The following is a 24330-nucleotide window of genomic DNA, read 5'->3' on the forward strand; positions in this document are numbered from 1 at the left end:
TACTTATACAGTAAACATTTTTATAATTCAGTTTCATCAATTTATTCCCTCTTAAAAGTCACAGTTGTGTGACATTTAAATGACAAGTTTTAAATAGAGGTCTAAAAACAATTTGGCGACACTGGTCTACCCTATCGGTATAGGCATTGTCAAATTTAATTTCATCATTTTGTGTGTGTTTGTGTATGTGTAGGCATTACTACAGGTGGCCAAGAACCTATTCACCCACCTTGGTGAGTTTTTTTTATGTGGTATGAATTTTATTAAGGACACACTCACTGCTAGGAGATTACGCTCTCTTTTCGTCTTTTCCAGATGATGTGTCCATGCTACTGCAGGAAATTATTATTGAGGCCAGGAATCTGAGCAATGCTGAGATGTGAGCCACTCACACACATTTTTCAATGTGACACACACACATAATTCACCCAATCATGAAAAAAAATAAACTAAAAGTGAAGAGATTATAACCCCCACCACCATCTCTCTTTCTCCCAGCTGCTCAGTGTTTCTGTTGGACAGGCTAAGCCATGAGCTGGTGGCCAAGGTCTTTGATGGAGGAGTTGTTAATGAAGAGGAGGTATGGTATGATGTACATGTTTATGTATGTATCAGTGTATGAATGTGTGTGGATGTGTATATATATATATATGCGTATATAAAAAAAGATCAAATACATGCAGTTCTTACACAAAAAAAAAATACACAAATACATAAAAATATCTGTGTGTCCTTGATTACAGAAGGAATTCCGCATCCCAGCAGACCAAGGGATTGCAGGGCATGTAGCCACCACAGGGAAGATCCTGAACATCAAAGATGCATACTCACACCCGCTCTTCTACAGAGGAGTCGATGACAGCACTGGCTTCAGGACGCGCAACATTCTGTGCTTCCCTATTAAAGATGAGAATGGAGGTAACACACAGTCACACATACACTCTCCACCCATCACAAAGTAGGGTTGAGGAGTGGTGCCACTCCGTAATCATCCACTGTGGCTGCCAGAGCCCATCTAGATGCAGCCCGCCTACAGGGCAGGGACACGGCCGGGATTCATATTCATGTGACCTTGGTGGTGTGAGGACACATTGCTATCTGACGTGCCACTGTGTGGCCTTCTGGAATTTTCATATTCATATTATAATAAGAATTATTATTATTGTCAATGATGATAATCGGTATGTATAACAACAATAAAATGATGGTAGTAATAATCATATACTGCTGGTTTACATTTAGTAGTATTTTTAATCAGTATCATCACTAAAAATCTGATCATAATTTATAATACCAAAATGCCCACTCAGCCATCTGAATGTTTCAACTTCACATTTCTTAGATAAAAGACACAGATGAACAGGTTAGAGAGGCATTTAATGAAATTCAAATTAATGTAATAAAAATGATATGTAGAATTGCCTAAGTTCATATACATTTTACAGTTAGAAGCCATATTAAATGCATCACTGTTTCAGGTACATTATCACTGTATCAACTGCTCATTTTGGAACACATAATTAGTAATATTAAGTCGCATGAATGTTTGAAGTGAAATCGAAACTTGTGGTGGGTCCATCTATAGCTCACCTAGGACCTCTAGTGGTGTCAATAAAGTAGTGAACCTCCAGATTTATTTGATATTTTTGTAGTATTGTTCTGCTAATCTTCATAAATAAACTGCACAGTGACAGATTGGTGCTTGTCAGAGGTAAAATGTCATTGTCTGCAGTCAATTTTGTTAAAAGTGTATCTAGGTTTTATCTGTCCCACTGAACATACCTAAGATGTTCATTCTGGCATGAGGTAACCATTCTCCATAAGAATTGTCTGAAGGGTCTCTGCTGGCAAACTAATTGTTGATGTTTCCCACATTGAGAAATTTTTAGATCCTGAATATCTTGTTATTTCCTGGTTGGTCATTTTGTCTTCTTCACCCATTGTTCAACACTTCCTGGCATCTGGTAGGTCTGTTCCTTGAGGTGGTTTCAAGGCAGAAAGCAGAGTTGGGGAAGTATTTAGATGAAGACTTCAGTCTATACGTAACATCTTCTTTTTTGAGCTTATTTAGGACTAAAGTCTAAAGGATGAAGGTTTTGAATTACAGTAAAACTTACACACCATAAATCACTATTTACTTCACTTTTGTTTGTAGGATGTGGTCTGTCCTATCTATATTATATTCCTCGAGGAACATTTTATGAACAATTCAAGAGTTTCCATGTTCTGGAAAAAAATATATACACAAAAGATCATTCATAAATGCAGACCACAAATTGTGTGACAACATGCTTGACATGACATCATTCTTGAAATCTTTTAGTATTATTGTTTCCCCTCCTTGGGCCACATGGTCATCAGATTGAATCTTGTGTGAGTGGAGTTTGCACACTTACTTCATGCCGTCCAAAGGCATGTGGAATAGGTGGATTTAGGAATAGCCAGTTCTGGAAAGTGAACAAGTGAGGGAGGGTCACCCTTATTTGTTTTATTTATGGTTTATAATAAATATTTTCACCCTCCTCCATGTTTCTGACGCATATGCAAGTTTTGTCCAGTTCAATTCTCTGTCAGTCCTTCTTCTTTTTGTGGGTATGAGTTCACATACTATTGCTCATCTTCCTTCTTCTTCTGTAAGAGGTCATTGGAGTGGCAGAGCTGGTCAACAAAACCAACGGACCGTGGTTTAACCGTTTTGACGAAGACTTGGCAACCGCCTTCTCCATATACTGTGGGATCAGCATCGCTCATGTAAATTTCTAATAATTTACGTGAATTACCAAGATATTGGATTCATAATTTTGCTCAGCATGTGTGAATTTGTGTTATAATGTATGTTTATAGTCACTCCTCTATAAGAAAGTCCATGAAGCCCAGTTCCGAAGCCACCTGGCCAATGAGATGATGATGTACCACATGAAGGTTTCAGAAGAGGAGGTGACCAAACTGCTGTCTGTCGGCACACCACCAGTTCAACAAATCCACCCTTCTTTTGCTCAGTTTACCTACACGCCCCGCTCTCTGCCTGATGAGAACACACCCACGGTGAGTGTGTGTGTGCGTGTGTACTCGTTTCAGTTTGTACTCCACCTTGAGCCACTATCAAGCTCTTATGTATTTATATAATATTTCTCCCATTTTAGGGTATTCTGAGCATGTTTGAAGATATGGGCTTTGTTAACACGTACAAGATCGACTTACACACCTTGGCCAGGTAATTTGCTGTTTGTTCATACCCTCAAAAATACAACTGAGGACTGAGGTTATTTTGATGGTTGATGCTGTTTTGACTGGTGACCTGGCAGGTTCTGTCTCATGGTGAAGAAGGGCTACAGAGATCCACCCTACCACAACTGGACGCATGCCTTTTCTGTGTCCCACTTCTGCTACCTGCTTTACAAGAACCTAGAGCTCTCCAACTACCTCGAGTAAGAGACATAATAAAAGCATGCAAATATACAGCAACAAGAGATATTGTTATCATTGCCTCCAACACTCCTTCTTATTCTCTCTCTAGGGACATTGAGATCTTTGCTCTCTTTGTCTCTTGTATGTGTCATGATCTGGACCATCGAGGAACTAACAACTCCTTCCAGGTTGCATCGGTAGGTCATTAACACGGTTTTTATACTTTGCTTGTGTCCTGAATGCCAAGAGAAATTAAATATATTCAATTATGGTGATCGTTTTGGTTCTCCTGATGCAGGTACTTCGTGGTTTAGGGATGCTGTTTAAATCATTTTACATTTGATATCTGTACAGTTGCTGTATGCTTCTCTTTTCACGCAGCAATCTGTTCTGGCTGCATTGTATAGCTCTGAGGGGTCAGTGATGGAGGTGAGATTACACACATGAATGTAATAACATATAGACGCACAGATGGCCTTGGGCTGAGACCCATTGTTAATTAAAAAAAGCTTATTTTTTCCCTGACGGGCAATTAAAGGACACATTGACTCAGTTTTACCTTATTTGTGCAAGTTTTATTTGTTCATTCAACATTTCACTCTCCAGAGGCACCACTTCGCTCAGGCCATTGCAATCCTCAACACCCAAGGCTGTAACATTTTTGAGAAGTTCTCCAGAAAGGTCTCTTAACATCTCCGAACAAATGCTTTTCTTCTGTGCAATGCTTGGCTGCTTTCTGAGTGTCCAATTTTCTGCATCTCACCAGGACTACCAGCGAATGCTTGACCTGATGCGTGACATTATCCTGGCCACTGATCTGGCCCATCACCTACGGATCTTTAAAGACCTGCAGAAAATGGCTGATGGTAAGGACCATGTGTGCATATTTGGGTGGTTTGCCTGTGTTAATGTTTATTAAAGACTGTCCATGTGTGTCTGTGGTTCTCTGTAGATGGCTTTAACAGCCGGAGTCAGACTCATCGAAGCCTCCTGCTTTGTCTGCTCATGACCTCCTGTGACCTTTCTGACCAGACCAAAGGCTGGAAGACCACCAGGAAAATTGCTGTAAATATAAAAGTTATTTAGCACAGTCTGGTCTGGTTTAATTGTGAATACAATATTATGCTTTTTGACAAAAGCATAATATTGCAATGCAAATACATCTTAAATTGTAAATTGTTATATATGGATAGATGTTATCAATTAATGTCCAATTTCATATATCTCTATTTCCCTGTAGGAGCTCATATACAAAGAGTTCTTCTCTCAGGGAGATCTGGTATGTAGTTGTGTGTGTGTCTATGATTCTAGGGTCTGTGTGTGAATTCCATGCCTTTATGCTTACGCTGAATGCTTAAATTTAGGAAAAGGCCATGGGAAACAGGCCGAGTGAGATGATGGACAGAGAAAAGGCCTACATCCCTGAACTGCAGATCAGCTTCATGGAGCACATCGCCATGCCCATATACAAGTAATCTTTTTACAAATACTCTCATTAATATTTGCTGTAGTTAATTATATAACTGTTACGATGGCAAGGTGGGGCAGGGAAAAAGTGAACACAATTGCACAAAAGGGGATTTAATCACAAAATAATGCACAGAATATCAAATACATATAAAGGAAATCAGTGAAAGTGATGTGATTGTCATTGTGAAACACAGCACAGCACATGGTGACACACGAAATGTGGTCTCTGCTTTTAACCCATCACCCTTGGTGAGCAGTGGGCAGACATGACAGGCACCCGGAGAGAAGAGTGTGGGGATGGTGCTTTACTCAGTGGCACCTCAGTGGCACCTTGGTGGTTGGTGGATTCGAACCAGCAACCTTCTGATTAACCTTCTGCCCCTAAAAGGGAGACAACACTGACAACGTGAATCTCCAGAACCGCAACATCCCCCCCAGGTTTATTTTGAGATTTAGACTACAGGTCCCACTCTTCACATCATCACATGATGTAGCAGTCTGGCCGTGAGGTGTTGGTTGCGTTAGTAGCTAAACTGCACAGTCTTGCAGAAGCTGAGTCAGTTGTGTTTGTGACTATTGTTTTAGCCATTGCTACACACAGCAAATGCACTTCATACATTCAGACAGACACAGCTGACATGCTGTCAATTCCACATAATTTAAAGTAAATTTGCCCTCTTTCTCTCCAACAGGCTGCTTCAAGAGATTTTCCCACGATCAACAGAACTGTTTGAGAGGGTGTCAGCCAATCGGGAGCAGTGGACCAAGGTTTCACATAAATTCACCATCCGTGGATTACCTAGCAACAACTCTCTGGATTTCCTGGATGAGGAGTATGAGCAACTACAAGCCCAGGGTGCATTTGGAGATGATGGCCATTCTGTGAACGGATGTGCTGAGGAAGAGGGACACAAGCAGGACCAGTGATTTCACGGAAATCAGTGTTGCTGCTGGCTCAGTGGTTTACTGATGGGAAAAAGTCCCCTAATGAATGACGCCATGGAGTTTGTGGTCTGAAATGTCTGAGAAAAAGAAGGTTGACAGAACAGTGGGTGGTCATTTTTATGTGGTAACTGTAATTGGTGATGTCATAACTGTCACATCACTCCTTTAATAACTCAGAACTGGTATCATAATCCATTATAAAATTCTCATTATAATATGGAAGTCAGCCGTATTTTTATTTGGGCCCCACCCAATATCCGGACCCAGTCGAATCTGCCCATTTCTACTTCACCCCCTCTCCCACCGGTGAGGAACTGAGTGTGTAATGCTTTAAAATTGTTTATTTTGTTCATCCAAGCTCTGACAAAGATGTCATGGGTGTGATTTTAGGGCTTGTGTATGTGTGTTTGTGCAAGTGTGTGTATTTTTGCAGTTTCTTTGTTTCTGTGCATATGTCAGGTTAAAGTGTACATAGGCCACACACACACACACACACACACAGGGTAGTGGTGTCAGATGGGTATATGTGAGAGAACTTTTGTGTGGTGTTGTGAACAGGTGCATTTTGTGTACATGAATGCGATAAAATGTAAAGGGCTACAGGACACAGCCCCATGCTGCACACTGTGTGTGTGAGTGTGTGTGCATGAGTATGCGTGTGTGTGTGTGTGTGTGTGTGTAATAGATGCATATGCCTTACCATGTTTGCAATGCCTTTCCAAGAAGACTCAATGAGCTCAAGAAGGTGAATATCTGTAAATATAAATCCAGAAATATGTGTATGTATAGACATCAGAGTGGGTTTGTGTGTGCAGGTTTTATTAGTGATTAGTAAGATTAACATTTAACAAACTTACAGACAGATGTTCACATTCAGTCACATTCTGCAGCCTAATTATACCCATCCATAACATGTGCACGCGCACACACGCACGCACACACACACATAAGCCTGTGCTTATTACTGTAAGTGCCAAAGCCAGATGCCCCTGGTCACAACAGTTACACACAGTGGCCATTATTTACCAGTCCAGGAACATAATGCCTTTACTTTCTGCTATTATAATAGCATTAAAAGATAAAAAATATTGTCCACAGTGAAATGCAGGGTGTTAGTTGTAAGCTGATATTAACATTGGCTGCAAGATTATACATGACATGACTGAATTTCTGTACAGCAACCAGCCTGTGCTAGAATGGGTGTGTTTTATTCAAAGATGCAGGTCAAACTGAGCCACACTTCTGATCTGAATTCACTTGATGTCCAAGTAGGACAAATATAATGATATAATCATAAAATTATTTGAATTTTTAAACCTGTCCCATATTGATGAAGTTCCTGGCTTTGGCATGCTTCAACAAGCTTCTGTAATATTTTCTACTGTAATCTGTGATATTCAGGTAGATCAGCTTTTAATTTTTACTGGCTGACAATTATTTTTATGACTTTGTTTATATTGCCCTAATATGTACTTTATCATGGATTCATTGTTATTATTTCTGAATTATTATATAACTGCCTTTGGGTTTATGTGCAATTTGTCTGTGATTTTCCATGTGTTCTAATTGTAAATCTGTTTTTTTTTATTGACAAATTGAGGTGAAAATGATGCTGAACTATGATATCCCATAAAGAAATAAACACATAAAATAATTCGAATCCCGATTCGCCAAGGTGCCACTGAGCAAAGCACTGTCCCCAACACACTGCTCCCTGGGTGCCTGTCATGACTGCCCACTGCTCACTCACCCATCACTCAGGGTGATTAAATGCAGAGGACAAATTTTACTGTGTGCACCGTGTGCTGTGCTGCTGTGTATCACATGTGACTTCACTTTGAAATTGTCCTGGACAATGGGTAAAGCACGGCATCTGTCCTTAATGATGCCAGACACCAGAGAAGCTGAGCTGCTTGTCATTGTTTCATACCTGTTCTAATGTGAGATGACAGAACTCAAATGATGCTTCAGCCACACGCTGGCCAATTACATATGAAACATAAAATAGGAAGAATGTTTCATAGTGTGTTAAAGAAGGCAGTCATTTTTAGTTTAGAAGCATAGCTGCATTTTAACAACATTACTATATGTGGTATTGTGGAGGTGTTATAAATGGCAGCTTTTGTATTCCAAAATGGCCACAGGTGACAACTGTTTTCAATTTTCAGTCATCGGCATAGTGTTATATTTGAATTATTAATGTCCAAGTCAGACTATAATGTAGCACAGAGCTACAGCAATGTTTAACTAGAGAAGTCTATATTGTCTCCTACAGCATATGACATTCATTATTAGTCTACTTGTGGTCGTCAGAGCCTCTGCGGATTGCTGAATGTCTGTTAAAGAAGGCTTCCTTAGTCTGGACATGGCAGATGGCTGACCTACGTATGTAGGCTAACCTAAAAATGTGGGAAAACTGCACTGGGATGAGGGCTGCATGCCTGAAGTAAATTTCCAAGATCTAGGGACCTCTCTAGGTGTACAGTCAAGTGTACAATATTATCTACAGATGGCCATTGTTGCAGAGTATATAGCTACTTAATAAAATGCTGTAATTATTCTATATGCTATTTATTTATTAAGACCAGATTACAGCTCTAGCGCTGCCAACCCCTCCCAGATATGCTATGCGTTCACAGGTTCAAACCCTACCATTGAATGCACTTCCTCTGTTGGTGTGGGTTTCCTCTCATCGTGTGAAATGCTAAGTTTATAGCCGACTCGAATATGTATAAGTTTGTCAGTGCGAGGGGCTGGTGCCCTGCCCTGCACCCTGGCAACTGCGACCTTGAGAAGGACTAAGTAAAGTGAGTGAGTTTGTGTTAATTCTGTGCAAAACAGTGTAAAAACGTCTGTTTTTTTGCATTTCAGTTTTGCATCCATAGTAGACTGTGAATGCAACACCAAAACGCTTACATGCATAAATTTGAAGCATATGACAGTTCATTAAGACAAGAAGGAAACCATGGACGAAGTGTCGTATACTAACTGACCCAAAATGATCCAGCCATGATGAGGATAATTGCCTGGGAGCAAGTGGACGCTAAACCTAGGATCCTGAAAATAATGTTCCGACATCAAACAACATACAGTACAGGCCAAAAGTTTGGACACACCTTCTCATTCAATGTGTTTTAGATGAGAATCTACCAACGTAAATGGTCATGGAAATAAAGAAAACACATTGAATAAGATGGTGTGTCCAAACTTTTGGCCTGCCTGTACACTGGTGACATTGGAGGCATTGAAGTCAGGGTCTTTATATTCAGTCAGAGATAATGTAGTTATTCTAGTCAAATCTAAAATTAGCAACCACTACATTGCAAATTTTAATATGTTGGAGAAAGCAAATAAGAACCTGTGCCACTAGCATGTGGCTGAAAAATGTCTTCACTTGTTTTAGTCTTTAGGCGAGAACCCATCTTAGGACACTGGGTGCAGGGTAGGAACTCCTACAGCAGGACACACATACCAACGGCCAATTTGGAGTGGCCAAGTCTAATGTGCTTGTCTTTGGGTTGTGAGAGCCCACTGGATGCACACTCCACAAAGCCAGGATGCAAAGCACATCACAATGTCATTCCAATGAAGCTCAATTAAGAATTTACTGTGAATTTACTGTGTTTTTATTGAATATAAAATTAAGGCAAAACTAAGCAGTCTGACAATAAGATGCCAGTTCTCCACATGACTCTGGGGTTTTAAGCCCCATGTGAACTCCTCCCATCTCCTCACATTGCAGCAAGAAGCAGTATTACCACCCCCCACCCCCACCCCCACCCCCAAAAAAAAATACATGAAAAACCATACATCTCTGCTTCTGATTCTTTGATTTTGTAATTATCAGCTAATTCACATACTCCTATCTTTATGAGGACATTTAGTAGAAGTGCACATATGCTGCATTTGAATAAATATCTCATCTCATTTTGAAGTCTTTACAGAAAAGATCCATAATTCAATATTTTTTGGGAAATCAGTGCTGAATATCAGAAATCATCCCTGCAGCATTTTGCCATTTAGCCAGTCATGCAGTCTCAAACACACAGTATGTAATAAATTCAAACATGTTGTTTCATTATGACAGGATCCAGACAGAAAGTTCAGTTTGGATGGTCTCTTTGCAGTTTAATGTCCTGTAAGAGTCCTCAGGGTGTGGTCAGTAGTCCCAGCAAGGCTGGTCTGACCGTAATGATGTCTGCAAAGATCTCATGTCTCGGAGCAGACGGAGGCTGTCTTTGTTGCGGTCGCTTGGTTTGGGTCGGACTGGACCAGCCATGGGACCACATGTACTCACTGTGGTAACCACCTTCACTTCCCCCGCACTTCTCCTTTGTCTGCCCTCCTTTCTCAACTTCTCGGTAGTTTGGGGTTAATGGGGAAAAAGGGAGGAAAAAAAACACACACACCATGCTATTTTGAGTTTTGTGTACATTTTAGGATAAAAATCTGAATCTGTAAAATGAACTGAGTGTGTGTGTGTGTCCTTGTGTACAAATATCTGACAGTACATCTCCTGAAAGATGGCCCACTACATTCCAGTGTATGTTATCAGCTAGTGTTAATTATCAATAACCCCTAAATCAGGTAAGAGCCAGCTTAGCATAAAAATGTCAGTATTTAATTTTTCAGATACATCATACAAACTTTTTAAACGTGTTATTAGGTAATCGGTGTAGAAAATATTGATTATCTGGCCAACCTTAATACTACCTGTGTGCACACAAGTTTCTGTTCATACCTGTGCTTGATACCGGCGAAGTATTCCAATCTGCTCCCCCTTGGACTCCATCCTTTTCAGCAAAGTCTCCAGCTCTCTTTCTCGATCCTGTCTCTCACGAGGATCTTCACACCTCTGCAGCTGCCTTACACATTCCTGGTGATCACTAGAAACACACATTTCCCATCATATTCATTTGCACATTATTTTTAACATTGATACATGGTACACACGACTGCAAGTAAAAAAAGCTATGACAAGGAAGTGGCTATATAATAAAAAATGTATCACCATGCAGGGCAATACTGGCTGAGTACACAACCATACTGCTCTACTTGATGACAATCAAAAGATCAATATGCATTGGACAGAATAATCTTGGACTTAAAAATGTGCCAAAACCACAGACACCGATTCTGAGAAAAGCACTCACAAGCTCATGTGGCCAAATTCATCCTGCAGGGCCAGCAGCAGCTCAGACAGTTCCTCACAGGAAGAGGAAGAGGAGGAGCTGCTGTTGCTCTGCTGCCCCCTGTCCCCTGCAGAACAGCCAGGGCGGGTTGTGCGTTTAGCCAGTGGTGTTCCTCCCAGGACCCGCTCATTACAGAGCTGAGGGTGGTGCTGCTTCATCAGGCTGAGAACATGCTGCACATTAGCCCGGACCGAGTGACTTTCACCTGTGGACTACAGCATGGAAGAAAAGTTGGGAGAACTGAGGTATAAAGACTACGTACAATAAACTAAATAATATACACGCATATATATTATATGTGTAAGGAATACAATTGAGATATGGTCATGGACTCATTTTAGATCCGGACGCAATCTGCTCTTAATAGTACACTACATTTACAAAACTTTGTGGAAACATGTAGAAATGCTTTTATGTATTTTAAAAGCATTTTTAATTAGTTTTTAAAACTTTTTAATTAGTTTTTAAGTACACTGTTCTGTGAACTGTCCTTGAGTTCTTATTTAGTTCCTAAAATTGATCAGCCTGATTATTTCATTAACGGATTGCTAAATTTTCATAATAAAATAACAGTTTTGAATATCCATTTTAAGTCCAGTGTAAAAATGCTTTAAATATATATATATACATATTTTTTACAAATCATACCTTTCCTGTTACAAAGGGCACATCGCTGAGACACAGTCTGTAGTGGGGCTGGGCATGTGACTGCTGCTGAAGCAAGGGCTTCTGGGAAATCAGAGAGGGAAAGTGAAGTGATTGCAGCTTGGGATTCGAACCAGCAACCTTCTGATTACGGGTCGGATTTCCCGCTAGGCCACCACTGCCCCATGCCCCATCATTTTCACTTTCACTAAGGGTGTTACTAATAAATAACAAAAATGTAACAAAAAAACTGAAAAAAAATGGTCTATTTCAAAAATAAGAATCTCAAAACCAAGCATCCGTACGATATACTGATTGTTCTGAAACAGTGGTGGGGTAGTAGGTAAAGAAGCGGACTCATAACTAGAAGATTACAAATTCAAATCCTGAACCACCAAGGTGCCACTGAGCAAAGCACCGTCCCCACACACTGCTCACCGGGCACCTTTCATGGAAGCCAACTGCTCACAAAATGGTAATGGGTGTGCACCATGTGCTGTGCGCATCACAACAACAAAAAAACATAATTTTCACTTTCGCTAAGGTGTCACAAAAGGTGTGATTAAATAACAAACAAAAACGGAAAAATGGTTATTAATTATTTCAAAAACTGACCCAGAATCTCAAAACCAAGCATCCGTACCATATACTGATTGTTCTGAAACTAACAGTCAACACAATAAGTGCTAGTCAGTACCTTGCCTGTCTTTTTCTTCTCCTTCTTCATTTTGGATAATTTGTGTGGGCGGGGCGACACTGACTGGAGCAGGATGCGATTTGTCTCAAGGCCTGTCTGCAACTGGGATGGAAAAAAAAATGTTGGTTTGCCATTCTGGTTTGTAGCCAGGGATATGGGCACAGAGAGAGTGTACCTGTGCTGCCTTATCCTGCACCAGCTTCCTCTGATGTTCCTCCTCCTGCAGTTTCCTTTCCAGTTCTCGGATCTTGCTCTGAAACAGGAGCATGGACACAAATATCAAAGTCGAAGCAGAAAATGGTTGACTTTAGCCTCAATGCTTGGGCTCAGAGCTGAGTTTATACATGACGCTCTTCTTTTTGCAGTTTGAAATCACCTCCACACCCTGAAATAAATTCTGCAATTAAACATGAAATCTGTCATTTATTTTATTTTAATGATTAAGACTGTAAAAAAATACGTTTTAAAATAGTCAATAACATTGGTGAATCTTGTAGCAGCAGCAGCACTGTCTTCACACCAAAATAGTAGTCCACAGTAGCATGATGTAAAATTCTGAACTTTCTACATCAGAACAATTCTGATGAAGTGGGTCACTGACCTCAGCATGATTCTGTGTCTCGGTCAGTCGCCGATACTCCTGTTCCAGCACGTCCAGTTTATTTAGTTTCGCCTGAAACTCTGTCTGATCGCTTGACTCACCTTTCCCCACCAATACCTAAACAACAAAAGGGTGACGAGATCAGACAAGACCGCGTGAGATGATGATGACTTTGAGTGCTATGCCACTGTATTTAGAAATGTTACTCCTTGAAGTAAAACACACACCTGATGTTTCAGCAGTGCTGCCCTGTCACTCTCTGCATTGCGCACCATCCTCCTCATGTACTCCAGCTGTTTCTCCAGCAGGTGACAGCGAGACTCTGCTGCAGCAAGCTGGGCCTCCAAATCTGACAAAGAAACGAGAACATGAGAACGTTCTATTCCAATATAATGATATGGTCCTGTATTCAAATACTGCCGATATGACTACTTTGGTCATTTTTACTATATGACACTTTCAGTCATTTGAATTTGTGCATTTAAGTAATAATATTATTGTATGTTTTCTTTGTATTTTCTTTGTTTTTTCAATTGAATTGTACAAATTATGAAAGTTTACACATTAAAAGGTGGGGAAAGTTCTGAAATGATTTGGTATTTTAATAGGGGAGTGTACTCTTGTTGTATAGCAGAACTGTACCTGTTTTGGGAGGTTGTGAAGAATTCTGTACATTCCGAGATTCTCTGGTGAGACGTTTCAGATTCTGCTCTGCCCTGCTCCGCTCGAGCTCCAGCTTATGAATTTTCTCCTGAAGGTTCTTCAGCGCAGACAAGATAGCTGTCTCAAAAACACAAAGTAATTCATAAATGTAACAAGACCGAAGAAAAGAAGCTGTGCATGGAACCGAATGTCACACGCACGCCGTGCATTGTTTAAATTATTTATGAGCGTGTAAGCTGCAATAATGACTCCATTTGCTCTCCCTTTACCTCGCCCTCATTAGGAAGGGCTTTAATTCACCCCATCCCTATGCTCCTCATTAAAATGATAGTACGCTACATTTACAAAATCTGCTAATTCGGATTACAGTAAATTTCAGAAACTCTCCCTCACTGGGCAAGGCATTAGTTCACCCCATCCATCCATCCCTCCCTCTCCATGAAGATATCCGATGTCTGTCTATGTGTCCTAGGAGACCACAGGCCTCATAATAACTCAGCGTGCAGTGACTCCACTTCTTTTTACAGCTAAAGGATGATAAAATAGCTGGTTGAACTCCAGGTCGCGATCATTGATCATTCCAACCTGCGCTGTTGCTCTCGGGGAAGGCTGTGGGGGTCCGCAGGCTGATGAAAGGCGCGGGGGTCGGGTACTCGGCATAGGACGGCAGGGAGATGGTGTCGGACATCGTCGCCGGGTCCTGGGGATGTCGAACAGCAGACAGCTAAACGCGTCTTACGTCCTAACGCTGGAGCGACGCGCTAAACGAGTGAATTAAATGAGTCTCGATCGCTCACTTGAAACGTGTCTTATGTCCACGAGATAAATACACCTGGACCAAGCAGGAAAAACAAAACCAAACGAAAACAAAACCGATTAAACTGTTGCTGTATCTGCAACAATCTATGCACGGAGACGCACTGTAGCTACTGGAATGTGAACATTTTCTAAACAGTGCTGTCAAGGGTGTTTTCGATTTCATGCTGAATACTAAACAGACGATCGTTTAAATGATCGGACTTTTAGCAGAACTCAACAGGCTACCATTAGCCGGATAGGCTAGTTAATCAAATGCTGACAAATATGGAGAATCTCGTAGTGCCTGCGGCTCACCTTTTGTCGTTTTGTAGAAGTCGCTGATTTGGAGGTATTTTCCATTTCTACAAAAATGTGTTTGAGTAACTACGAACTCATCCCACCGTTTCAGCCCTCGCTGAGTTTGCGGCGGCTACAGACAGTGGCCGCGTTACGCGTCATGACGTCATATTGTTGTGAGTGTTCCACGCATGCGCAGCTCACGCCAGTCTCTGAGCGCGTCAGGGTGCGGTACCATGTAGTTCTACGGGTGTTGTTTTGCACATTTTTTTAATACTTTTACGTTTATTTTAACACCCAATGGTTGTGTATACTTATTTGAATGTTGTTTTCAAGCTTCTATAAGATGTTGTATTTTTTTAAGATAAGAACACTGTGTAGACCAAAGAAACAATATTTCCTCAACTCTAACGTACATGGCACACAAAGAGGAAAAAAACGAGAACCTTTTTTCATTTTTAAAAATTTTGTTTATCATTGCCTGAGAGTTTAAAGTAGCAACTTCCTTTAAATTTATGTTATGCCTTTTATTTCAGCAGTGACACTAAGTGTATTGGATTACACAAAATATGCAGTATGCATCTTGACAATCTTGACAATCTTTTTATTCACTCTTTTTTGTAGATTCTGTACATAAGTTAGACAATAAGAACGTTACAAGTTAATCTAAATCTATTTTGTGTAATCCAATACACTTAATGTCACTGCTGAAAAAAAATGACCCATAGACACCTTTCATGGCCTTTGATGAGTGTCTGGAATCTTTAGGAAGGTTTTTTTGAGTATTATTCAACAACAACAACATTTATTTCTTATATAGCCCAAAATCACATACAGTATGTCTCGTTGTAAGTCGCTCTGGATAAGGGCGTCTGCCAAATGCCGTAAATGTAAAATGTAAATGTCAATGGGCTATTCCAAAGTCAAACTCTATTATACAGTTAAATTTGATGGCTACCTGCTTCAAATCATCCCCTAGTCAGGGAACTGTGATAACCCTTCCAGAACATTGTACTTCTCCCTCCAACATTGTAGATTTTAAAATGTTTTTTTCATCAGTATTAGGGGACCACTAATACATATATAAAAGCAAAAAAAAAATCATAATAGGGGCCCTTTAACAAGGTTGGCAGTACCTGAACTACACACAGCCCACAGCATGATGGCGTCTCCACCAAATGTGACAAATCTGCCATGCAAAGCGCTTTTTGTTATGACCAAATTATTCAATTTTGTTTTGTGGCGTGAGTGAAGAAAGCGCTTTTTTCTCATCACCCTGTCATACAGATGTTCTTTAAGCAAATTGTGCTGAATAGTGGAACGATGTGTGGTGTTGCAATTAATCAGTCTTAATAAGTTACTTGCATTCAAATCAGAAAAATTTCAAGTGTACCCACTTTTTTTCACAGCCAGATTTTCACATTGGATTTAATTTCATACGACTTAATACTGATTAAAGAACTGTACATTGCCTCTGTTGTTCTGTGCTGGTGTATTTGTGTTTTTTGCTGTGTGTTGTCTTGCAGGATGCCCTTGTGATGACCTACTAAATGTTCTGGTGGAACTAAGGCAGATAACTAAGATATGACTTTATGATTTATTAGTAGAAGCATAAAAGCCAAAGCAAGACCCAGAGATCCCACCATGATCTGTGCGTGTTCTGTTCTGCCTATTTTTCTGTTCCAGCTGTGTTTTATGTCTCCTGCAGCATCCTCACGGTGACATACGCGAACACACACATGCATATCTTAATAATCGGAGTTCTGCCTAGACCGCATGGACCTGTCATCCTTCAGCACAGAGGGAAAGTTCATGAAATGGCCTACACAAGCCTTTCAGAGTGTGCGCTTTTAATATTTTACATCTAATAACTACATTTTCCCTTACAATGGTTCATCCTGTTTCCCCAATTAAGAACAAAAGGGGTTGTTTTTCTTTTTTTCAGGGTCGCGCTTCGCTGTGACATGCATACTCATTATGCATTCACTTTGTTACCATTATCACCAACTTGCTTTAAATAACAGCTTTCACAAGGGTTTAAACCTGTGATGTTGTGGTCTTTGGGTTCATGTGCTAGTCTTCAGGCTACTTACCCCCTACTTAAATGTGTGGTCGCAGTTGAAGTATCTAACAAGCTTTTTTTATCCTCGTCTTTTCTTTGCAAAGTTATATATATGTTCACACCTCATCTTACCATTTCTAGCCTAAAATCTAGTTTTATATAGTTATCTTTCTCACTGTAAAGTATCTGTGCAGGTTTACAATTAGTCACCATCACCAGCCATCTGCTTGTGCTTCCTTACATGACACTTTTTCATGATTTTCAGTCTCCACTGATTTTTGTCCATTTTTTACATAGATAATAACCTGACCTCACATGTTGCACTGAGTTTAAACTGAAAGCGGAAGCCCCACTAAAAGTAGAAAGTGCCAAAAGTGAACACATTTAGGAAATCCAACAATGGTGAATGTACTTGGATTACTCGCATTTACTCACATTTGAATTCTCCCAGCAGAACTATCTAGCACTCATCCAAAAAGGGTGGGTACGCTGAGCTGCTATTTGGCGCATAAGCACAAACAACAGTCAGGACCCATTCCCCAACCCGAAGGCGCAATGAAGCTACCCTCTCGTCCCCCGGGGTAAACCCCAACAGTCTGAGAGCCTTGGGGTCTGGCGCCTCTCACCCGGAGCAACACCAGCAAAGGAGAGTGTCCAACCTCTCTCAAGGACTTGGGTCGCTCATGGGCCCCAATCCCAGGCCTGGCTCCAGGGTGGGACCCCGGTAACCTTAAATGTAAATTTACAATTAAGGCATTTGGCAGACGCCCTTATCCAGAGCAACTTACAACGTGCTTCCATGTTACAATCTATGAAGAGATCAATTCTGGTTCACTAGGACCCCCAACGATGAATACAATCTGATTATTCACTCTATTGTAGTTTCTATACATAAGTCAGACAATAAGAATGTTACAAGTTTATTTTGTGTTTGTTGTAGTGGTCGGATGGTACATGGAGGTAGACCAGCTAGATGGGAGTTACAAAAATCCAGTCGTGAGATTACTAAGGACTGAACCAGTATCTGGGTGGTTTGTGTTGACAGATATTGTAGAGAAGGAATCTACATTAGCAGACTGTTGTAGAAGGAGAGTGCTCAGTTTGTCCAGGTAAATAGCAAGATCCTGATGTGGTGAAGAGTCTGCTGGAATACATATTTGTTCCGATTTGGTGGAAAGATCTTCTGAACCATTCTTTGTTTCACCCTACAAGACCAATTTGTCATGGGAGACCCTACCAGGGGCACCAAGTGCCCCAGACCACATAGCTCCTAGGATCATTAGGGCACTCCAACTCCATCCCGATAATGTGACGGTACAGTCTTAGGTGTAGTTGGAAAACACAATAATGAAGAACTCAGGGTTGGAATGTTGAAGTATGTGGAAATACATTAGAATTTTATTTTATTTTAGTATACTTTTTATATACTGTGTGTGAATGACATACCACAAAAGACTTCATAAAAAAATGTATTCATAAATACATGAATGCAAAGCAGGCATCTGAGATTGTGCATGTGTAGTCAGACTAGACTTACATAAACAGACGTAAGTGTGAGTACTTATCTAAGCAGAACTCAACGACTCAAATAATTCATGCACAGTGCAAGTTCCAACCAGATAATGCTGGTTTACCCATCACCACGTGGATGAGTGTATAATGTAAACTACGTACTGGAAAAATCTCTTCCTGTTCAGTGCAATTCGAATTCTTGGCAGCTATTAAACAGGATGTAGCCCCGTGTCTTCAATATGACTCAGTGCTGCAGGATCTGATGTGCCCTCCCTCAAGGTGACATCAAAATGAACAGCCAGCAGCTTTAATCAAAGGCACCCAGTCCCAACAGGATGAGCCACCTGATGGATTGTTCTGGCCTAAATCATCCACTGATCCTGGTCCTGGTCAGCTCCTTCCATATCCACCTGTTCAGAGAAGGCTGCTTTAGAATGTGTGTTTTATTTTTTTTTAACAGGTCCAAGTCATTCTTTATTTAAAGTGTGAGGCTTTTAGAGAGGTACGGCCACCAAATAATATGCACAGTTCTGTAGCAACGTCCAGATGGACGTTTATTTATATTTACTATTCATGAGTACTGAAAAAAAAAGAATCCATCTCACCTCATTGATTTCCCCATCATCAGGGGACTCGTTATAGTCATTCATCTCATCCATGTCCTGCATGTCCTCATCATCCTCAGAGTCCTCTTCACTGTCTTCCTCATCCTCATCATCTTCCTCTTCTTCTTCATCAAAGGTCTGTGAGAGAGAACATTCTCGGCAGTTGGGAATGATAATCAAAGATTACTGTTAAGCTACAAGCTTAGTTCTCTAAAGATGCAAGAAAGCCTACTTTTTTTTCTTTCATCACTCAATATAGGAGCAATTCATCAACTTAATGTATTACAATGTACAGTGCGCACAGTGACAACTGTGACATAATTACCTCGAATATGGGTCGTCCGATGGGCATGAGGTTATTGTCTTTCTCAGCAATGCTCTGCAACTACAACACATGAGGACCAAAGCTGAGTGAAGGCGGCGACAGGCCAGTAATGTAGAATTCGACCGGGTCGGCGGGGTGTCCGTTTACCCAGGTCTGGTGCTGCTGCTCCTGCTGCTGCAGCTCGGTTTCGTCCACACACGGCCGGTCCAGGTTAAACCACAAAGACTCGGTCATCCGTGGGAACAACGACGGGAAAAGGGTCGACATGTCGCCGGCTAGGAAAGAAAAAGAGAAGCCGGCCAGTAAGCCAGTTGTCCGGAATGCGTCAGCAGCAGAGCGGCGGCCAAATAATGCACATTCACGTTTATGCGTTCAAATGACAACAGATTCGCGTTTATTAATAGTAACAAGCTTCTCTCATTAAAATGCATGTCGCCGAAAGTGAAGAAATGATTTCTTACCACTTATGCGGACAGAAAAAAAAATTCAAACATTGAAGTTTAGCCGGAAGTTGTGTTTCCTCGTCTACGTTCCCCCCGGAAACCCGGCGACGCGGAAAGGAAGTTCCGCGTTAAAACCGACAATTTCGCAGGGCCTCGGCGTGGATCTGGAATGGGGAAGACATCTTCTTCCGCCACCACATTCACTTTTCTTTAAAGTCTAAATCATGAAATGAGTAATTCGTTTTCTGTAAAAATGTTGGTAATTAGTGATCCACAGCATTGATTACCTGGCCAGGTGAGTCCAGGGTTGTAACAGTGGTGCACTATGGGAGTACCCCCCCCCCCCAGGGAATATCAGATTTGTTGGGAAGCTCAGCTGAACTGAATGGACGTCGGTTGAGGTCTGTGGGCATTTGCTTTTACTGACAATCCAGGATGGTGTTGAACATATTCTGATTTTCTACACAATTCTTATTTTAAGCCGGTCTGGTTTTCCATCACTGATTCATTTACACTTGACTGGCAGGAATGGCCCACAGTCACAGACCAGCTCTTTGAGCCACAGCAGGTAAGTTGAAAAAAAAGGTGGTAAAATATCTGCAGAGGCGAAAGATTCCTGTGGTGTTATTTCTGACGTACCTCATGCCACACTTGGCAGTACAGGACCATTCATGCTGTTCAATGTTCAAAAGTCACATACTGCAGGGTCGACAGTTTAGAATGAACATGCACCTTGACCATCAGCAAGCACGTAACCATCCACAAAAAACCCTATGAGCCGTTCTTTCTGAATAGATAACTGAAGGGCATCTATGCAAGTCATAAAATTCACTGCTTCTGCTGCCTCAGCTTCTTTTTATATTATTACCCACTATAAAATCCAAAAAGTGAAATGTATGTAAAAGTTATCGTGCTAAAAGTAATGCTGTTTAGAGAAAAGACTTCTGTCCCCACGCGACAGCACGTGTTGGAGGCAGACTTTGTCCGTAGGTCATAAATGTGCTGTTGTCTAAAGACGGTGAACTATTACACATTGACGGGAATGCTCATTGGGTTTTGTTACTTGTGGAAGTGTTACTTGATTTCTTTCTGGAAAAGGCTCTCCTTTATCTGATCCATTTTTTTCTTTTGGATAAATCTAGTTTTTCTCTCTCTACTGAGACTTGGTCATGAAGCCTGTGTGGATTCTGCTGCTCCTGGTGTCCTCATCTGCGTGTCTGGACAAACTTAATATGTGTATGAATGGCAAACATCAAAAAGAAACCCCAGGAAAGGAGGGTGAGCTGTATAATCAGGTAAGGAAACACTCACAACACTCGCTAAAGGTTAAAAAAAAATCGCTAAACGTTAACCTGAGGTTTCCTAAAATTTGGTTCTTTTTTTAAAGAATTGGTAGTTGTGTGTGCTCCTCTCTTCCACAATATTTCTTCAGATTATAATGAAGAAATCAGTCAGGGCAGCAAAGAACTTGAAGGATGACTATTTTTTAAATCCATTTGCATTTTTGGAAAATTAGCCAGTTGCACATTTTGTTTAAGACGGTTGCTGAAGCTGATACACTAGTTTAATTTTCTTTTTTTGATTACTCCTTGTTTCTCAGTGCACACCTTGGAGGGACAATGCATGTTGCACAGCTAACACATCTCAAGGAGCTCATGATGATAATTCCTACTTGTACAACTTCAACTGGAACCACTGTGGCACTATGAGTGATGCCTGCAAGAAGCATTTTATCCAGGACACCTGCTTCTACGAATGTTCCCCACATCTAGGACCCTGGATCCAGGAGGTAGCTGAGACAAAATGGCACATACACACGCACACACACAGAAACCATGTGTTAAAAATCATGTAATTTCATGACTTAAGCGGGAAAAATGGAGCTTACCTTACCTTTGGAGCTTACCTGTGTGTGTGTGTGCGCGCGTGCGTGTGTGTGTTTTTTGTTTTTTGTTTTTTTTGCCCGCGCGTGCGCATATGCTGCCCTGACGTCATAATTGCATGGGCACCGATCAGTTTTCTATTCCCCGTTTTCGGCACACTTTTTACTAGGTGTGCCTCCTGCTTCCGGGGGCGGCAGAAGATTCTCTGACTAGCTGGAGCGGCTAATAACAATCTAATAACCAGCTCACAAAGTAAAACAGGACGCTGAAGTAGCTCCTTATTCGAATAGTCAGTTCCACCTTAAAAACGGCTCAGCAGGCTGCAATACCCGCATTACGCCTGTAGGGGGTAGTTCAGTGAGGATTACAGCCAGGAAATCTGTTTCTGAAATAAAGAACGCCAGGTAATGCCAGAGGGGGTGTTCGCCCAGGGCACCAAACAGGTTATATATATTTGTATGGTTTAGCACTTGATGGGAAATGTGTGTCATTTTGTGCCCATTTGCCACAACACTGCTGAGTTGAACTTGTGGTCATCTGAACAAACCATCAACCACTTACCAAGGCTGTCATGATTGACCAGCTACCATTTTCCAAAAAATGTGGCATCGGCTTTGCAATTCTAGAAAAATCTGACTAGAAAGGGCCATGGTCTTCCCTTCAATGCTCTCTGTGTAGGCATCCCTGCATCAAAGTGAAACCCTTCCAGATGCTCCATAGCCATGTGCACATCTGGCCACCCTGCTGTTCATAGACCGCATTGGTGAACCTGTACACATCAGTCTAGACTGTGGCTCCTGGACACAGAATGAGCCACCAATCACAATCAGAGCACTCATCTCTAAAACAAACTAAAAATCATTTTAGACACAGCTTTGAATCTGCGAAATGAATGTAATTTGATGACATGGTTCCAGGCATTTGAGGATTGGCGTAAGGAGCGCATTATAGATGTTCCACTGTGTAAAGAAGACTGTGAGCGGTGGTATGATGACTGCAAAAATGACTTCACTTGCAAACAGAACTGGCACAAGGGCTGGAATTGGAGTTCAGGTCAGTATTACCATGTTGAAAATATTTTCACTTTCATTTAAAATACTTTTTTTTTTCTCCCATTGTTCTTGATTCTTGATCCAGATCCTAGGACAAGATTTCACAGTGATTGCACTGCTAACTGTGAAATCTTGTCCTATGATTTGTTTGCAGTCATGCAATACTTGCAAGGAATGTGAAAGTGAAGTGATTGTCATTGTGAAACACTGTAGCACAGCACACGGTGCACACAACGAAATGTGTCCTCTGCTTTTAACCCATCATACATGGAGAGCAGTGGGCAGCCATGACAGGCTGCCCGGGGAGCAGTGTGTGGGGACGGTGCTTTGCTCAGTGGCACCTTGGCGGCTCGGGATTCGAACCGGCAACCTTCTGATTACGCTTCCTTAACTGCCAGGCCACCACTGCCCTCTACACATCTAAAGCTAAGTAATACAATGTCTTTTAATTAGCTTTTTTCCCTCCTCCATTCCACCAGGAATAAATAAATGTCCAGACGGGGCTCAGTGTCAGAAGTGGACTGCCATTTTTCCCACTGCTCAGAGCATGTGTGAGCTCATCTGGTCTCACTCCTACAAGTACACCACCCTGTCTAACAGTAGTGGCCGCTGCATGCAGCTGTGGTTCACTCCTCCAAACCCAAACCGTAAGGTGGCAGAGTACTACCTGAACCACGCCCAGCCTGCTACTGCCACAATGACACCGGCATTCCTCATGACTCTCATCGGTTTCCTCTTCTTTGTTCTGCAGTACTGAAATAAATGTGTTCTGAAAAGTTTTTTTCTGGTTTTATGTCTTAACCACCAGATACAAAATGATTGTACGTTCAAAAGTTCCACTGGAACACACAAACTAAAGACATTACGTTATACTGAAAATGAAAGTATAGGGATTGTCATTGTGAAACAGCACATGGTGACACAATGAAATGTGTCCCCTGCTTTTACCCTTGCTCTTTCACCCTTGGTGAGCAGGTGGCATCCATGACAAGTGACTGGGGCGCAGTGTGTGGGGACAGTGCTTTGCTCAGTGGAGCATTGGCGGTTCAGGATTTGAACCGGCAACCTTCTAAGTATTGGTCCCTTACATCATTCAATGAAGAACAAGAACACTCTACTACAAATCAGACTTTAAATTCCCTGACCTTTCCCTGAACAAAAAGCTGAATTTCCAAGAGCTCCCATATAAAGAAGTTTTTTGTTTTTTTTTTCAATATGACGTTTGATTGCTGAGCAGAAAGGGGCATTTAAAGGGGTTATAGAGTTGAAAACTGCACTTACATCACTATTAAACATAGGAAGCTTTGCATGTTAAATGAAACAAACCAAAAACTCAACTCCATTTCTGACATCCTCTATATGCATCTTTTATTTGATCACTTTGGGCGAGCTGATCCTTAAATTCATTTTCAAGCCAAAGTTCTAGAATGTTGCTCTTTTTTTAGAGGAGGAGAGGATGGACTTCCCTGGGAACAAAGATGCATAAATACACATCATGTTTTGGCTACTGCACTATATGCTATTAACAAACTTCCCTGATAATGTCCCGACTTGGCACCCAAATGATCAAATTCCCTGACTTACTAAAATTCCCTGATATTCCAGAAATTGCCTGAGCCATGGGAACCCCAATAATTAAGTGTGAATTTGAAAGATGGGCATTAAATTACACTCTCAAACATTTCAGTTTTATGACATTGTTGTTTTATCTATATTTACAACAAGCACACTG

At 41.2% G+C, this 24330-nt stretch overlaps 4 protein-coding genes across 12 annotated transcripts in view; 2 read left to right on the forward strand and 2 right to left on the reverse strand.

Annotated features, from left to right (window-relative positions):
- pde2a (phosphodiesterase 2A) overlaps window positions 1-7540 on the forward strand; it is a 109556-nt gene extending 102016 nt beyond the window's left edge. For 4 of the 7 annotated variants that reach the window (XM_028961446.1, XM_028961451.1, XM_028961452.1 and 1 more), the window contains 16 exons: window positions 194-233; window positions 316-379; window positions 499-580; window positions 744-918; window positions 2639-2751; window positions 2845-3045; window positions 3144-3214; window positions 3306-3428; window positions 3518-3605; window positions 3790-3837; window positions 4015-4089; window positions 4175-4274; window positions 4361-4473; window positions 4649-4687; window positions 4773-4879; window positions 5571-7540. In XM_028961446.1, coding sequence (XP_028817279.1) covers window positions 194-233; window positions 316-379; window positions 499-580; window positions 744-918; window positions 2639-2751; window positions 2845-3045; window positions 3144-3214; window positions 3306-3428; window positions 3518-3605; window positions 3790-3837; window positions 4015-4089; window positions 4175-4274; window positions 4361-4473; window positions 4649-4687; window positions 4773-4879; window positions 5571-5805 — 1674 coding nt within the window. In that variant the 3' untranslated portion in view covers window positions 5806-7540. The remainder of the gene's footprint in view (window positions 1-193; window positions 234-315; window positions 380-498; window positions 581-743; window positions 919-2638; window positions 2752-2844; window positions 3046-3143; window positions 3215-3305; window positions 3429-3517; window positions 3606-3789; window positions 3838-4014; window positions 4090-4174; window positions 4275-4360; window positions 4474-4648; window positions 4688-4772; window positions 4880-5570) is intronic. The other 3 variants (XM_028961448.1, XM_028961449.1, XM_028961447.1) reach the window with 1 other exon arrangement.
- A 2101-nt stretch (window positions 7541-9641) lies between these two features.
- cep57 (centrosomal protein 57) lies at window positions 9642-14876 on the reverse strand. Of its 2 annotated transcripts, none has more exons than XM_028961453.1 (11): window positions 14735-14876; window positions 14207-14321; window positions 13601-13738; window positions 13186-13307; window positions 12959-13075; window positions 12533-12610; window positions 12358-12459; window positions 11664-11744; window positions 10977-11227; window positions 10565-10709; window positions 9642-10177 (listed from the first exon to the last, which is right to left on the reverse strand). In XM_028961453.1, exons 1-11 carry the CDS (start codon window positions 14777-14779, stop codon window positions 9983-9985), a joined length of 1389 nt encoding a protein of 462 aa, XP_028817286.1. In that variant the 5' UTR covers window positions 14780-14876; the 3' UTR covers window positions 9642-9982. The 2 variants fall into 2 exon arrangements, with proteins under 2 accessions (XP_028817286.1, XP_028817288.1); XM_028961455.1 differs by having other exon boundaries at window positions 14207-14382; window positions 14735-14861.
- Window positions 14877-18140: 3264 nt separating this feature from the next.
- anapc15 (anaphase promoting complex subunit 15) lies at window positions 18141-21600 on the reverse strand. 2 transcript variants are annotated; one of them, XM_028961888.1, is made up of 7 exons: window positions 21557-21600; window positions 19951-21456; window positions 19682-19880; window positions 19368-19495; window positions 19221-19280; window positions 18896-19033; window positions 18141-18700 (listed from the first exon to the last, which is right to left on the reverse strand). In XM_028961888.1, the coding sequence occupies exons 4-7, from the start codon at window positions 19485-19487 to the stop codon at window positions 18653-18655; spliced, it is 366 nt and encodes a 121-aa protein (XP_028817721.1). In that variant the 5' UTR covers window positions 19488-19495; window positions 19682-19880; window positions 19951-21456; window positions 21557-21600; the 3' UTR covers window positions 18141-18652. The 2 variants fall into 2 exon arrangements, with proteins under 2 accessions (XP_028817721.1, XP_028817720.1); XM_028961887.1 differs by having other exon boundaries at window positions 19682-21456.
- folr (folate receptor) lies at window positions 20637-23355 on the forward strand. The gene is made up of 4 exons (XM_028962784.1): window positions 20637-20958; window positions 21264-21452; window positions 22464-22599; window positions 23078-23355. Exons 1-4 carry the CDS (start codon window positions 20833-20835, stop codon window positions 23353-23355), a joined length of 729 nt encoding a protein of 242 aa, XP_028818617.1. The 5' UTR covers window positions 20637-20832.
- Window positions 23356-24330: the final 975 nt, after the last annotated feature.

The sequence above is a fragment of the Denticeps clupeoides genome, chromosome 19 (genome assembly GCF_900700375.1).
Source record: "Denticeps clupeoides chromosome 19, fDenClu1.1, whole genome shotgun sequence".
NCBI classification, from domain to species: Eukaryota; Metazoa; Chordata; class Actinopteri; order Clupeiformes; family Denticipitidae; genus Denticeps; species Denticeps clupeoides.

Excerpts from the sequence above, each read along its gene's own strand:
- cep57 (XM_028961453.1), bottom strand. The coding sequence starts at position 14,779 with ATGGAAAATACCTCCAAATCAGCGACTTCTACAAAACGACAAAAG. Across the intron at positions 11,745-12,357 it reads AGAAGAAAAAGACAGGCAAG|AAGCCCTTGCTTCAGCAGCA; the intron begins GTACTGACTAGC and ends CTGATTTCCCAG. Across the intron at positions 10,178-10,564 it reads TTCGCCGGTATCAAGCACAG|TTGAGAAAGGAGGGCAGACA; the intron begins GTATGAACAGAA and ends ACTACCGAGAAG.
- anapc15 (XM_028961888.1), bottom strand. The coding sequence starts at position 19,487 with ATGTCGACCCTTTTCCCGTCGTTGTTCCCACGGATGACCGAGTCTTTG. Across the intron at positions 19,281-19,367 it reads AGCAGCAGCACCAGACCTGG|TTGCAGAGCATTGCTGAGAA; the intron begins GTAAACGGACAC and ends CATGTGTTGTAG. Across the intron at positions 19,034-19,220 it reads TCGGACGACCCATATTCGAG|ACCTTTGATGAAGAAGAAGA; the intron begins GTAATTATGTCA and ends TCTCTCTCACAG.
- folr (XM_028962784.1), top strand. The coding sequence starts at position 20,833 with ATGAAGCCTGTGTGGATTCTGCTGCTCCTGGTGTCCTCATCTGCGTGT. Across the intron at positions 20,959-21,263 it reads AGGGTGAGCTGTATAATCAG|TGCACACCTTGGAGGGACAA; the intron begins GTAAGGAAACAC and ends CTTGTTTCTCAG. Across the intron at positions 22,600-23,077 it reads GGGCTGGAATTGGAGTTCAG|GAATAAATAAATGTCCAGAC; the intron begins GTCAGTATTACC and ends CCATTCCACCAG.